This window comes from Notechis scutatus, chromosome 5 (genome assembly GCF_049901735.1).
Source record: "Notechis scutatus isolate UNSWTSFEM ecotype Mainland chromosome 5, rNotScu1.2, whole genome shotgun sequence".
NCBI lineage: Eukaryota > Metazoa > Chordata > Lepidosauria > Squamata > Elapidae > Notechis > Notechis scutatus.
The window spans coordinates 22,937,643-22,954,521 of record NC_142013.1 but is presented as its reverse complement, the minus strand read 5'-3'; the positions used below and the strand labels follow the sequence as shown (position 1 = coordinate 22,954,521).

Here is a 16,879-nt window from a genome sequence, read left to right as displayed (position 1 = left end):
AATATATATATATATATATAAAAGGGGGAAATGCAATCTACCAGCTGGCACAGTCCAACTTTAAAATACCAAATTGCATCAAAAATCCTTTTTTTCTTTTCCTTACCTGCAAAATCTCAAATATCATTTGTCATATACTTACAATGCATGAACATATATAGGAAACTGACGTAAGACATTTATCGTTTAACATGAAAGTACACTGCTACATTATTACATTCACATTAGGCAGGAATAGATTCTTAAGTCACAATTTTCAATTTTTTTAAGGCTACAGAACCTGCAACTCTCTATCATGAGGCTAGTGATATAAAACTGGCTGTATCTGGGTTAATAACAACAACAATTTGCTCTTAGTCTCTGTTGGAACTTAAATTTTAGCAGAACAGTAGAGTTCTGGACAGTTTGAAAAGACAGTTTGAAAAACCCTGCTCTAAGTCTTATTTTCCACCCTGAGCATAAAAATAATCTACTTCAGAATATCTGAACATCAACTGCTCTATTATTTATTTAATTTATATCCCAACTATATTTTGCACAACTCAAAGAAGTGTTCATAACCTTATTTTTTTCACAACAACCACCCTTTGAAGCAGTTAGGGCTGCCTTGCTCAGAATTAGGCTTCTGTACATAACAAACAACTAGAATTCAGAGTCTCCAACTCGGACTCTAACTAGACAGGGAACTGCAAATTCTACACCAAGTGTACAGCAAGAACAGCCAACATATCCTAATTTCACTTTAAAACATGCTTTTATCTTTTCCCATACTTAGAATAGGGAATACACATGCATTCTGGGTCATTATATGATACCTCAGTGTACATTTTTTTTAAAATAGCTTATTAATTTTTCCTGCCTTTTTATGTCAGGTAAAAGGCACCAAAGCAAACTTCCTGCCTCTTTTATTTTAATCTGTTAAATAAATTTTCTAAGGCAAAGTCTTCAAAAATCCAGATAAATTCATACAATGAAACAATATTGACATTTTCATATAATTAGTTATGAGTTTTAATACTTTACATAAAAATTGCAGGTACAGAGGCCTTCACCATCTTTATTTTTGCAAATAACACTTCAAGTAATAAAAAAAATTCATAAAACTCAATTATGCTTTGAATAACTATCAACTTTTTAAAAAAAGGTGACGAAGAGAATTTGAACAATAGTTAAAATTAAAATAATTTTTCAGAGAGCTTTGATTACTCTGAAGTTTGCACTCAGTTGATATAAGCAGCATATTCTACTACTTGAACATGGGCAAACATTTCATGTTTTTATTTTCAAATGAATGCTTCTGTACTTCAAATAGGCAATGTGTCTTTTCAAATAATGTGATGTGTAGCCAATCTCCACAGTGGTGTATATAATATTGAAAGAAAATAACCATTAATTTAAGAAGTAGAACACAATACCCACATGTTTGCTTGCTCAAAGAAGCCATATTATTTCTGGAATTCTTTATTAAAAATACTGCTGTACATGTGAAAAGAATGAAAAACAGGATTAAAAGGTAACACAGAGTGGGATCATGACATCAGAATGTAACATACCGGTGCTTTTTAGGGGAAGATGCTCACATCTAGAATTTTACTGGGACAAGAGCAAAAATGAAAAACAAAATGAAATCACATTATATACCCCCCAAATATTTACAGTGTAGCAGAAAACAAAAGTCCAAACAAGCAAGCTAAAACAGAACAATTTAAATTTAACCTAGTATTACATGATTTCAGAGGTTGTCCATTCTGTGCTTTATACTATAAAAACAGGAAGGTCAGAATTGCTTTCCTGTGTGGAAAAAGTAGGCATTGCTTTTCAAAAATTCTTATTCGGATTTAGAGATGACATAAATGACTCTTCCTCTGAATGGAACATGCTGGACAGCCTTCTCAATGGAATTGTACTGGAGTGGAAGAATTCTCCCCCCAAAAAACACCAAGTAGAAAATTCAAAAACATGGACCACATAAAAACAAAACAAAACAAAATTCCATGTTGTTCTATGCATCACCCAACAGCAATTATTTCTAGGTAACAGTTACATATGGAAATTTATTGGCTCTCTGCACTCTTCATTTTGTAAAATTTACTTTAAAACAAGTCCTGAGATTACTGGGGCCAAGGAATGGATACCGTGTGCTGACAAAGATTTGCAAAATGCAACTTGTCTTTATGAGGTGGGCCTTGCTTGCGCAGCGAGGAGGAGCCTGAAGCCCTGCTTTACCCCTGCCTTTGCATTTCCTGAATTATTGGTCCACAAAATAATCTGTCAAAAACTTTCCAATTGCTGCAACTGAAGAGATGATCCCCTTTCATTAAAAAAAAAAAAAAAAGACCAAAACAAAATACAATAGTGGGAAAAAGAAGCCTCAGCCCGCTTATAAATAAAGCATTCAATATTTCTCCTAGAATACAATTACTACTTCTTTTTGTACAAAAGAATTACAATATGATTTTCAAAAACATATAAAAAGACAGCTGCTCTTCATCAAATACATGAGCTAATGATAAAAGACTGGTTTCCTTCCCATAGGCGTATCTTAAAGTCCCTGTTCCTTATGATATTAAAAAATAATGTTATGGCAATTGTTATCTTCTAAATAATAAACACTATGGTTTAATTTTCTGCCAGATTAAAATAATTGTCTTTTATTTATTTCAGCTCATTGATTGATACGATTAATTTCAGGCTCCATTATGTTTAAGTAAAGATGTTAAAGGTGGGCCTTTCTTTTCCAAAGTCTTCATTATGAAGAGCACTGTTTTCTTGTGGATAAATCTAAAGCAGGAGTGTCATCATTAAAGCTTATAAAACTGGAGAGAACTATTAAAAATTTATCTGAAATTACAAATATCAAGAATAAAATGGATGCCAGTGAGATCAGTTGGAAGTGCTTTGAATCAGTTCTGACACCTTTTGGAGAAAAGTTTCCACATTTTCTTCATGGTAAGCACCCAGTGCTATTAAACATTCAGTGCTGGGTAAAGGATGCCGATATACAGTACAGTCTTCACTACCGCTTTGAGAAAGGAAAAAAAAATAGTCCTATATATTTGGCAGTCATCCGTATCAAAGTGTAGATTTTCTACTATAAATTCCCTTGAATACCCAAGCCTGCAGACAACAGTTGAGTCCAGTATTGGAAAGTTAATTAAGGGGGGGGGAGGGGAATCCAGACTTGAAGACTAAATATTCCTGTGTTGCGTGTTATCAAAGGTAACATTAACTTTGGGCTAAGCAGTGACTGCAAAGGCACAGCAGACCATCATTCCTCCAGAATCAGACTATAACACTTCAAAAGCTTTCCATGCCAGACAACTGCTGTGTATACTTAATCTTCTGAACAGTGTCTCTGTATCTGTATCCAGTGTAAAGTACCATAATAAAGCTGTGGTTCAAAGAACAAAACTTTATACAAAAGAAGGGTAACTATATAGGTAACTTAAAGGAATACATTCCTGAACTCTCAGGACTGCAACAATTATTTTTTTTAAAAAGTCTATCAAAAATTGCATAAATGTAAATGTATCTGATTAGCAGGAAAATATAGAAACAGGTATTTTATTTAAAAGGCGCTGGTTGTGTTTAGAACAAATTGGGTTTACCCCAGAAAGTACACAACTCAAAATGGTGCTGTTTTGCTTTGACAAAGCTTCAGCCAAATAAAAGGGATTTTATATACGATGTTTCTGAGATATTTTACTTGATTTTTTTTGTCTTTAAATACTCATCTTCTCGTTTGATTAATTAATCAAACAGCAGATGGCATGTTATACAGTTTTACAGAGGTTACAAGCTACACTGTAATTTACAGAACACAATTTCTATGAAATTATTTACCTGGTCCTTTATAGTATTTGGAGTGCAAATAATATCAAAACCAAAAGATTGCAGAATATTCAGTGGCAAAAAAAAAAAAAAAAATCCCAGAAATGTCTTTGCAAAGAGATTCCCTTAGTAAGATCCAATGTGGCAAAACCTCAGGGATCAGAAAGTCTTTAAAAATTAAAATTAGTGCATATACAAGTGGAAAAAATAAAAGCAGGAACTCCATGTGCTCCTTTAAAATAAATTCTTCACAGATAAAGCCTCCAATGGCAGCCAGAGCTCCAGGGTAATCAAAAACATTCTTCCCTTCAAGTAACAGTGTACCTGACCGAAGTATAACGATGGTGTTTTGTTTCCCAAAATATGAAATGAGATGATGACAATCTGTTGTAGTGCAATTTGCGCTTGATTTCTCTTCTTCAGCAATGTCCTGCATGCTTTCTGCAAATACTACAACTGGCCGTTCGTGGCTGCAATCAGTTCCTGAAAAGTATTTTCAAAGCAGCGTTTTAGGTCGCTGTATGCTACCACAAGGACACTCTTCTCATCTCTGGAAATGAGGCTTATTTTTTCTGGCACACCAGCATCTAACTGAAATCAAATTGGAGAGAACGTCAGGGATATTTGTTAATAGAGCTTTATAATCATCAACAGTTTTGGCATTTCCACCCCCCGCCCCCCCGCTTCATTTATTATCCTAGCATTCCAATTAAGACACAAGTAGCTTTTGATTTTATGACAGCTTTCAGTCTTTTTGGGGTAGGAGCCTATTAAGGTGGCACTTTAAGGAATCTTTGCCCGCTTTTTGCCTAGCAAAAGCGCTCCATATCTGTCAGATTGGGAGGGCATCTTCTGTGCATAGACCTCTTCAGGTCACCCCACTGATTTTCAATTGGATACAGATCCAGGCTCTGGCTGGGCCATTCAAAAACTTTGATATTCTTCTGGTGAAGCCGTTTGTTGTTGTTGTTGTTGTTGTTGATTTAGAGGTGCTTCAACAAAGTACTAATTTAATGGAATGCACACTTATGCAACGTTATTGTAAGTTTTTTTTATTATTTTCCCCCAAAATATTTCAGTTTGTTTTTTCAATTGAATTGTACAGCTTATCTGTTATATTAAAAATGGAAAAGATTTATCGTTGCCTGTTTTGTTTACACCACAAAAACGTGGCATTTTAATAGGGGTGTCTGGACTTTTTATATCCACTGTATATTTCTAATTGTTGAATGAAGAACTGAAATGTTCAGTTTTTGTTTTTGTTTTTGAAAATTTTATTGATTTTTAAAAACAAACATAAACAAACAAAACATAAAACATAAAAACATAAAACATCTTTTTTGAAAGCAGCATGATCCCGGGTTATATCTCTTCGTACAGACACAAATTCAAGTTCATGCTCATTTTTATATTCCATTTCATATCTTATTATTATTCTACATTTTCTATATAGCTTCTCCCCTCTTTTAACTTTCTTAATTTTATTTTATTTATTTCATCTCAATTCAAATCATTATACTTATATTCTTCATCTGTCCTGTTTCAACTGTCTACTATCTTTTCTCATTGAACAAAATTTCTCCTGTAATCACTAATTGGAGTATGACGCCTTAATATATTTCCCCTAAAATTATAACACTTAATATAATACATAACTTCCGTTCGGATTCTGCTTGGTACCTTCTAAGACTACACACTGTATTTTTTTTAAAAAAGAAAAAAAATTATAAATGTATAATATAATTAAAACAACAATCCATACCAATTCAATTCTATCATTAATATTAATATTCATTTAAATCTTAACGTTTTACACATTACTTTTCAAATAAGTATACTTCTATGGGAACACTTATAAACTTTCCATAGTTGATTCCCCCCCACTTCACTTATATTTTATAAAACATTGAGTAATTAAAATGTTCCCGTTCCTTCCTAATTCAATTCTCTCATTTATTTTATTTCATTTATTTTGTTCACAAAAGTTTCACTAAATTACGCTAACTATTTTATCCCACTTTTTAATCATACGTTGTTTCCAATTTTCTAACATTATTTCTATTACAAATATAACAATACAATTTTATGTACCTTCACAGAATCCCTTTTTCAGTTAAATTTTCACCCATTACCTCTGAATAAGTCCTGTTTCTTTACATCTTGCTTCAAACCTTTATAACTTCTCTTCCTTTCCTTCTTCCCTTTCTTCTTCTCTCTCCCCTTTTTACCCCCATCTCTCCACCTCCATTTCCCTCTTCTGTATTCCCCTTTTCTGTTGCTTTCCAACTTTATATCCACTTTTCAAATTATTTTTCCCTTTTTTGGCTGTTTTTTTAAGTCTTAAATTCTCCATTCTCTTTCCCCCCTTTCTTCCCCAAATAGAGTTACTTGATCATTAAAGATGGCTTCTTCTTTGTCCCACTCTTCTAGTTGCACAGTCTTTTCTTGTTGTTTCTTGTAGGTGCAGATCGCCATTTCTAAGAATTGAAAAACGGAGCCAAAGGAGCCCTTCCCTTCTTGTGTCTCTTCTTTATATTTTTTAAATTCCATTTTCAGTTCATCCAGAAGTGATGCCATTATAGAGTTTTTTTAAACAGCCACCCAGTTGTTTTTAGTCATTCAAATATAATATCCAAAAATCTCAAAGTCACCAAGCAATCCAAATACACACAAGCTGTTTCTTTTTACACTTTCTTCTTTCTTCACTTTCTCTTCCTGGAGTTACTATTTAGTTACAAAGTTCCCGTTGAAATGTATCTTTTAAAGGTCTTATTGAGATTTTATCTTTAGATTCTTTTAAAGTCCAGGCAGTCTCCTCCTTCCAAATCCTGCCCTTATTCTTTTCCTCTCCCTTCCTCCTTATAGAAAAAAAGAATTTTTTAGTGTCCAGAAATCTTTATTGTCCCTTTGGCATTTTCAGCTTAATTACCTACTAGTGCCAAGGCAGATTTTTCCAATTTCTTATTCAGCTCTCTTCATTGTCAATGTGAGGAAGGAGAGTGAAGAAAAAAAACCTTTCCCTTTTCACTTTCATTCGCTGCTTCCGACTCTTCTTTGGGAACGATGTTATCTTTTATAAAATTTAAATTCCAGGGTACCTTAGTTGTTGCTTTGTATCCTGGTCAGCCAAAACTTTCACTTCTTATCTTCCTCCTGCACTTTCTTCAGGTTGAGTGCTTCTTTGAGGTGGCCATTTCTGACCACCGCTCCTACCGCTTTCGGGAAAGGGAGTTTGACCAGCTGAGGAGGAGAAATGCGGCTCTCCTCGACCCTGCTGGCAACTCCCCCCTCTTCACCACCTCTACGGGGTGGCTTAGCCCCGAAGCCAGCTGGCTCGGGGCGCTCCAGCGGCGAGCCCAGGCAGAAACCACGCACGATCGCGGATTCCTGCCTGCCGCCGAAGCCCTGAAAACCGGAAGACTGAAATGTTCAGTTTTGAAGAAACAATGATTCAGATGATAAAAAGCATAACATAAAAGAAGTAAAAATTAAATTAATTTTTTAATTTAAAAATTAAAATAATCCACCATATTTTTTTTATTTAATGTTTACTGGTCCCCACAAAATGTTTTAAAATAATTGGATGTTGAATTTTTGCTTGTTGGTATTGTATGAAATGTGAAGACTCTTTAACCCATACATTATACATCTTGTTCAATTAGCTTCAATTTTATTTCAAATTATCATTTTGTCATTACATAACATTATAAATATTCAATTTATATGATGTGTGTGTGTGCGTGCGTGTGTGTGTGTGAATGTGGTCTTTATTCCTCACAGTATAACTATTGTTTGTCTTTTGTTCTCCCTGTCAGTGTTATTAAAAATAACAAATAAACTGTTGCCTGAAATCACAGTTTCATCTGTGCTTGTTTTAATTATCGATTTAAATTAATTCTAAGTTTGTAAAATGAAATAAACCATAGCTGTTTTAAAATTAAAACTGTTGCTCACAACCATGTTCCTTGAACAAAGGAGTGTGTGTGATGTTGAGGTTTATCTGCCTGAACTTCCTTACTGCTAAACTATTCTTTAGCCGTTTTTCTGAAGCAGGTCTGTCACATTCATTACCCAACAGATAAAGCCTTTAAACGACAACTTAAAGCACCACCTTTGAGTCAGGTGATTGCCAAAGGCAATGACAAACATGCATTTTGAGAGAAATTTGCTTGTGTGCCAAAGGGAGGGGGGAAAACAGGAGTGAAAAAGACAATTCACTTAATTTGCGATGTATCACGGTTCGAGCCTAGCTAATAAGGGAAGAGACCACACTCTTGTGTGTAAGGGTAGAGCAACTTTCGTTTACTTTTTCTTGACTCTGCATGCAGTGACACAGATTTAGTTAGCATTACAGTCTTCCGGCTGATTATAAGGGCTCAGCAGGGGCCTTCCTCCGGGAAAGCCTGCTCCAACAAACTAATCGTCACCGGCCTCAAATGCCACTGCTCGTCTCCTCCTTGTTCTTTTCTCCCACCCCTCTGTGAGTCCTTCTCGACACCCAACATCCCACACCCATTCGTGCAGCCCATGCAAATCCTTCCCCCTCATTATTTGTGGCAACTCCGAAACTGCACACAGGCGCGTGGCCTCAATGTCGCTGTCTCAGATGTTGACAGAATGAATTAAAAAATGCTGAAGTTCTAGCTCACCTTGTTAAGACAAGAGATAATGTGACTGAGATCAATCCAAGGAGTACCCGCTTCTGTCACCTGATGGAAAAGATGATCCCTAAAAAGCTTCAGGAGATACCTGTCTCCAGTTTCCGACCATGTCGGATCCTTTTGGAACCTATAATTAAAAAAGAGTGTTTATGTTTCTCATTAAAAGGACACATAGCTCAGCCTACATATATTTGTTTATAGATGTTATATTTAGTTTTAAGGAAAAAAAAGTCTTAAGAATTCGAGAGAGCCAAAGCTCATAAGTTTATGGCATCATTTATGAATTTATTATTACGGGATTTATTGACTTCCTCAATTTGATCAGATTCCTAAAATGGGCTGATTTTAAATTCACTTTCAATTAGCCAAGCTCCATGTTTTTTCTCTCAATGAAACAATCTGGATATTTTGAAAGATATATTATACAAGTTCTTATATATTAATTCTGTAATTTCCACCATTCAACATGAAATATTCCATTACACAATTTCACGTTCGGTATCATTCATTACTACGGTCAGACTTACAGTGTCCGGGAGAATGCACTCTCTATAAATATCATTTTTTGTTCCCAATCTCCAGAATTGGCACTGTACCACTGTATGCACTTGGAGGCTGTTTGCTGCTGTTGGGAGAAAAAACTGAAATACCTTCCCAAAAAGAAACTAACAGTTTGGAGTTTAAAACAGTTACAAGTCTCATGAAAATGCAGGAAATGGTTAAATTCTATGAAGTATTGCCTTGTACTTATTATTTTTAGCTTTCAGACAAAACCTCAAATCAAGATGTGATTGTCCCTCCAGAGCACGAATAATACCTGTGTAGGTGTGTGTATGCATACATATGTATATAAAAATCACATACCATAAAATTTTGGTGGGGATCTTGATGAAAATAACCTAGTTAATCTTTTCAGAGCCTCATATACTTTAAAACTGCACCCTACATAACTAATTGAGCTCTCCAGTGGTGCCATTTTAAAAATAATGTAATGATTAAAAATTCTGAATTCCTTACTCTGGTCTTTCATTGATTGTTCCCAATTTTGCAAGAAGACGAAATAATCTTCCATTCTGAACTTCCTATAAAACAAGATATAAGACACAACTTTGCCTGAGAAATAATAACAGCAGCAACAACAAATATTAAAAATGCTACAAATTAAAAGAAAACCCAATATATAAATATTTCAGCCGAATGACAAAGTGTCAGGAAAAAATGTTAGGTACCTATTCAAATTTACCAAGAGAGCAAAGTCCTTTCTTCCCTGTGCTGTTAAATCATTTAGTTTGTAATTTCTAACCCCTCCAATGCTAATACTAGCTACAATGATAAAATGACAGCACCAATTATAACTGAAATCACACATACCTATAGGAGATAGGATATGGTGAGGAACTTGATGCAGTAATTTCCTGAATCCTACAAAAAATATTCACTTAAAGTCAAGTAAGTCAGGGTAATATATAGGCAAGACTTTCAGAACCATGACACCTACATCCTATTGTAAAGAGTATAGTTCCCTCACCGTCACAGAACATGAAGTATCATGGAGATGAAGGCCACAATTCCAATGAAGGAAGATGTGATCCCTTTGAGGCGATATTCCTAATGAGGGATAGGACTAGGGCTCATTAGAAAACAAAATTAAAAAGGATACAAGAGCACCCTAAGAGCTCTAAAACAATTTATTGAGTAACCTGACTTGAGTAATATGCAGAATATGAGTACTAAACTTATATCTCTATCCCTAAGAAAAAGTTACAACTATTATTGATTCTTTAGACCAGAAAAGAGAAATGACTGAGCCAATTAGTAGTATACATGAAGTGTATAGCAAGAAAAGAACATGTGACAAAATTAGCCATATAAATGGGAGTACTTTTTCACATAGTATACTAAAACTACTGAACTGTCATCCCAAAGGGCAGTTATGACCATATTGTGGATGGTTTTTGTATAACACAAATTCACCAAGGATAAAGCAATTCTTAGCTACTTTGCTAAATTTGCTTTAAAAACCCCAACTATTTGTTTTTAATGATGGCTCTATATTATCCCTATTGGCTGAGACTACAAACTTCTGAATATATTATTTCCAAACATAAAATATCAGCACACTAATATCCTGTTTATAGTTTCCTATCTGTTTATGTGGCCACCATACAAACAGGATGCTGTATCAGAAAGTCTACTGACATAATCCAGCATGGTAGCTCATTTGAACAGACATTGGAAACCCAATGATCACCTTGCAAAATATTGTATATTGTTGGTTGGCTTTGTAACTAGTAGAAGCAAGTCTGCATATCTATGATATCCTGAAAATGCCCTGAAACAAGCTAAATCCATTTGCACACAGTCAATGTAGGGGAAATGACTGCAGACTGCAGTGTACAGTGTAGATACAGTAAGGTATTTTACCTTTGCAAGATCTTCTTCTATAACATCGTTCCGCATTTGGGCAGCATCCAACTGAGTATAGAATCTTGCACCAATCATAGGCATGATATCATTTACACTTCGAAGCCTGTTTTGGTCAGTCAGCAAATATCTATCAAAGGAAATTCCTAACAATTATTAAAACTGGATTTCTAAGGAAAATTCTTGACAATGAACATATTCGTTACTCTATAAATTATAATATGGAGCCAAATACAACCAGTATATGTGGTCTGGGCAAATAAAAGATTTCACATGAACTCTTTTCACTGAAATTCAATGTATAAACAGCTGGTTTTACAAAAGCCAAAAGTCACCCAGTGAATTTCATGATAAAACTGGAATTTTAAACTAAACCTTGCATTAATCATTGTAGTACACTATACTATATACAGGTGCAGCAGCAACTGTAATGACTATAGACTGCCAAAATTTGGAGTTAAAGATAGAGCATATCCATGTGCGTGTTTTCAAAATACAGTACTGCTAATTTATGTTAATTAAAATTGGACTTTATTTTTCCTTATTGGTGGGTGAGTGAACTTTGTTCCTACAACTCATCAAAGGAACTCTTCAGGGTCTCTATCATCATGAAGAATTCTTATGCTTTTTTTATGTTAAAATATCTGTAATAGAACGATTATACACACATATTTCCACAAATAATGTACTATTATTCTATAATCAAGTTTTCTTACAAAATAAGATTCTTCAAATCAGAGGAATAGTTGATTGTCACCAATTCCATTGCTTTCTGCAAATTCTCTCTCTGAATTCCTGCCAAAGAATTGCAAGCCAAAGCCAGCACAACCTTCCCAAGAGAGATCAAATCTGCTTGCTACAATATAAACAAAAACAAAAAACACACACATATTTATTCACTGGGATCTGAAATGCACGTCATACTTTCTTAACATTTTAAGATAAATATGCTAAGTACACATTGTATTATATACAAATGATAATTTATAATGATCAAAATGGATAAAATTGCATAATATACCATTCACTTTATCTCCTGGGTGATTTTAATAAATACTATTGGTATTTATTAAATAATGGATTCTGTTCTTTCCCTTTCCTTAAGCCAAATTCCATCTCTGTGGAAAGATTTTTCTTCTTACCAGATATTCTTCATTAACCTTTGGCAAGTATTGTTCATCAGTTAGAAACTTGTAATTCAAAACACTTTCATTAACTGCAAACCACCTTTTTCCAAGGCTTTCTACATCCTTCAAAAACATCACAGATACACAAAATGTTGAATGAATATTTAGGATTATGATAACCCATTGTTTATTACTTTTAAGTTGTTTGTACACTAATAGTGATTATCAAATATTAACATGGGTGTCAATTAATCATGTTGTATTCCTAATATTACTCTTTTAAATAAAGACAAACTCTCAAAAGTAACATAATGATTTATTCTTTATATAGTGGCTGGGTTTGCACATCATGATAAAAAGGATTTTGTTTTGTTCTGATTTAATGTGATGTGTAAATTCAGCCATTCTAGCTTATAAACCACCATTTATGGATTAGTCTATATCAGGCCACAGGAACTATGATTGACAAACTAACTAACCAACTGCTCAGTGTTGCCTCACACGAGATGAGCAGCATATGTGATTGATAAACAAACGAACTATGGCTTAGCATAATATGTGACTGAAATCACACTGCAATCGGTTTGAACTATCTAAAATACTTGCTACGAAAGATGGAAGAATAATCACCAGAATCCCAACTTTTCCAAATGCACTTGAATGTTCAAACAATTTTCTAGTCCAGTTATTTGATCCAGTTTTCATATAGTTTCCTATATGAAATTTAGAGCTTCTACTTATATCCTTTGCAGTTCATGTGATGCCTTATTTATTTTCATTAAATGAAAAATGATGTCAATAGCATCACTGAACAATTCCTTATCGTGACCATATATTCCCTAATGCTTCATTAAAAATGGTCTTTGTGCAATTTTAAGTAGTATTAAATGCAGAAGGGTAGAAATACAACATGCTCCCATTCAATTAATTCTGTCAGCCATTTTGATGTTTATGTCTATGATGATGCAAAATACGCTCCAGTTTTCTTCACACTGCTTGTTTCTTACCTCCACATATTTTTCCTTTTTGTTGCATTCTTTTATTTTTCCCCTCAATTATGATTCTTCCTTTCAATACTTGTTTTTTTCCTCTGATTCTATGATTCTATTTATGTCCATAATGTACAGCAGTCTTTATTCATGTAGCTGAAACAGACTATGAAAAATAGACTGCAAGAAACAATGCATGTTTTTCTTATGGCCTTTCTAATTCATCTGTAGCTCCTAACCTTTCCAAATTAAATGTGTAATGGGGCTTTTCTGGACAAAACACTTTCAATAATCTATGGGCTATGTAATCTTTAATTGTGATTAAATAAGCAACATCAATTTCAAAATGAAAGTTTTACTGAATATTACTGACAGTAGGAATAAGTATATATTAGTTGCTCAATAACTTGAGAATGAAGCTTCATTTTTTAGCTTTGTCTTCTCTCATTAAAAAAAAAATCTGAGAATAAGAAAATAAGATAATTCCACAAGCATTTATTATAGATGATGAGGAATTCAGGAAACTTAGCATAAATTGTCTTCAAATGTCTAATAGTCTTGTTTAGTTGACATTTACATAGCTATTTTTAAACTTGATCTGGTTCTGAAGACTAGCTGCTAAGTGGACATTTAGAAGTTTAAACACTAATAGGCACAAACAAAAATTCCAACATCATTACAAAAAATGTATTTCTTAAGTTATATATATGGTATTTTTGGCCTGCAGGAAATTAATTAAATGGAAGCTAAGATATTGAGTAGCATAAAGTCCAAATTCCATTATCAAGGCAATACCTTTATATAGTCAAGTGAACTCCAAATACAAGTAGCCCTCATTTAACAACAGTAATTGGGACCAAAATTTCTGTCACTAATGATGTGGTCATAAAGCATTTCACATGGCCATACTGCTTAGCAACAACAGTTCTGGCAGTTTCTGGTTATTGTCATTAAGCAAAGACTGTGTAGATCATTAAGTGAGGACATGACTGTGACTTCCAACTTCCTGCCAGCTTCCCCACTGACTTGGCAGTGGAGGTTAAAAAAATATGATCACAAGGCCGCAGGGGCACTGTGACAGCTAATACTTCAAGAACCGGATGTAAGTACCACTAATTCAGTACCTTTGAAAAGTTTGAATGGCCACTGAACGGGTGATGGTTAACCAAATACCTCCTGTAATATGTGAAGTCCTTGACTTCTCCAGAAATGATAAGTTTCTACTTAAATCCGTTCTTAATTTAAAAAAAAATCATTCTCAGATAGCTTAATTAGGAAACATCATTATGCAGTGTGCAGCAGAAATGTTCCAGGTGATGAAAAAACTTTCAGAAGTGGACTCAGAAAAGCTGCCTGCAATCAAAGAACTTCAGGGATTTTTTTTGACAGTAGTTTAATAAATAGTTTGTGAACCCTGGCAAGAGATCTGGGTCTCAATTTCCCTTTGCAACCTGGCATGTACAATTTTCTGGAGATGGTTCAGGTGGCCATTTATGAATTTCACTGCTCTCCCAGCAATGCTTTCACAGTTTGGATTGAGGCTTGTCACCAACTCTGAATCTTAACATTTCAATCAATGTGTCTTTCTTAAGATAGTTAAGAGATTATGTTCCTTTTTTTCTTCAATATCTGAAGACATATCTGACTTCCAAACTAAGAGACTACTACAATACACCGTAAGAGACAACAATACGAATAGTGAAAATGGACTCTAAAAGACTGAGTTTAATTTTTACCTATATCATATATATTATAAAAACCCAAAGAGCTGGAAAAGGAAGTCTACTTCTCTCATATTTGAGAAAAAAATAGTATTATATTTATTCTGTTTAAGTGTAAAGGTATAAATAGTTTCTGGGTTAAGGTAGTTCACATATTTCAATGTAATAATTTTTTAAAAACTTACCACATTATATATTGCTCCTTTAACTGAAAACAGTGGAGTACAGAATTTACCAAGAAAAATTCAAGGAAATACATGAGCATTTTTCACAGAGGTGAAGATTTGGGACAAACTCCCGTCATTTAAATTATGGAAATCATTCAGATTTGGAAAGTTTTTTTTTTTTTTTGTTTAGGATTGAAAAGAGTTAAATAGTACTACACAGGAATAAGTACACATATATTTGCTTGATTTTTGAAAGCCAATTAAAAAACAGAAGGGTTAAAACATGCAGATTTGCTACAAATCTAATATGTATGTATGTATATATGTATACATACTAGTAATTTCCAATTCCTAGTTTTAGGTATGGTGACATCCTACTACGAAAAGAAAAAATGCAGCATTTTCCCATGCAATCTAGATATGGTCAGTGTGATGATGAAAACCAAGACAGGTATGATGAAGATGACTTTCCTGTTCCATCCTTGCCCCCTCTCAATCATGAAAGGCCTCTCAAGTACCTGTGACAGCGGTACTTTCCACTGGACTAATAGAGAGGGTTACAGCTTGATTTTCTGGGTTATCCCTCCATATCAACAGATCCACACCCTATGAGAGGCTTCTGGGTAGACTGGGAATGGGAAGAAAGCATAGGAAATAATTTCTTGCCTACTCTTGTCTATCGGCTTTTGTTTTTACAAAAATAGTTTTAGGTTCAATATGATTTTTTTCATCTTTGCCATTGCCAAGTAACTTATTTTTTGCAGCTTCACAATATATAAACTCTTAAAAAAATTATATGCCCTTATCAATTTTAACACCATCTATTAGAACTTATTCCTTGTCATGCTTGTCCCAATCTGGTTTGCAGAATCTGCTTTAGAATTATACATTCCTTATATAGGTAGGGCTTTTTGTTTTTGAATGTCTGATTATAATGAGAATAGTGCCAAAAATTACAATGACAACCAATAAAAATCTTGAATTACCAACATGTAAATTAAGATAGTTTGTGAATTAACATTGCCAAAGGTTTACTAGCAGCAAGCATCAAAGCAGCTACATACAGGAAATAAACTTCATACATTAAAAAAAAAAAAAAAAATATGAGAGATACTCCAAGATAATTGCCAACAAATATTCAGTGAGTAAATAATATAAAATTAGGGATACAATACTGGGATCTTACCTGATATTGGGCCATTAGAGCCAAAGGATTGTTTTGGCTGTTATCAAATGTTAATACATCAAAGACTCCAACGCAATTCACTCTCAACCTTCAGGATAGAAACATTATAGATAAAGAAAAGTTTATAAACTCCTCTTTTCACCTCCTCTACAATCTCTTCAACAATTCCATAGAAACATTTGTTTAAGAAACTACCATTAGTCAATTATTATTATCATATTAATAGGATAATATCATATTCTAAAAGTGTATGGTTTGTGATTCATGTGAGATAGACAGAATATATGCATGAACAGATAGGCAAGGAACACATAATAGAAAAGTGTTTTGTGCATTTTCTTTCTCTTGCTATTCAAGAAGAAATTGTGTGACAGAATGCTGTATATTGTCCTAGATCAAGGGTCTTCAAACTTGACAGATTTAAGACTTGTGGACTTCAACTCCCAGAATTCCTTCTCCAGTCATGTTAGCTCAGAATTCTTGCTAAGTTTGAAGACCCTTATCCTAGATAATCAACACTAGAAAGATACATTGTCAGTTTATGTCTATTCTTCTATCCCTTATGCTTTGCATGCTTATGAAGATGTCATGCTAAGTATTACCTCTGACACAGCTTCAGAAATTATTGAATTTTTTTAAACCAACATACCTCAAATGTGATATCATTTGATATTTAAGATTACCGTATATACTCGAGTATAAGTCGACCCGAATATAAGCCGAGGCACCTAATTTTACACAAAAACTGGGAAAACTTATTGACTCGGTATAAG

General features: G+C 33.9%; 1 protein-coding gene across 2 annotated transcripts in view; it reads right to left on the bottom strand.

The window, feature by feature from the left end:
* Positions 1-1,422: 1,422 nt before the first annotated feature.
* The window catches only part of PAN3 (poly(A) specific ribonuclease subunit PAN3), a 79,825-nt gene continuing 64,368 nt past the window's right edge, over positions 1,423-16,879 (bottom strand). For both annotated transcript variants that reach the window (XM_026675045.2, XM_026675046.2), the window contains 6 exons: positions 16,107-16,194; positions 11,633-11,772; positions 10,917-11,046; positions 9,510-9,574; positions 8,481-8,619; positions 1,423-4,422 (listed from right to left, as the gene is read on the bottom strand). In XM_026675045.2, coding sequence (XP_026530830.2) covers positions 4,282-4,422; positions 8,481-8,619; positions 9,510-9,574; positions 10,917-11,046; positions 11,633-11,772; positions 16,107-16,194 — 703 coding nt within the window. In that variant the 3' untranslated portion in view covers positions 1,423-4,281. The remainder of the gene's footprint in view (positions 4,423-8,480; positions 8,620-9,509; positions 9,575-10,916; positions 11,047-11,632; positions 11,773-16,106; positions 16,195-16,879) is intronic.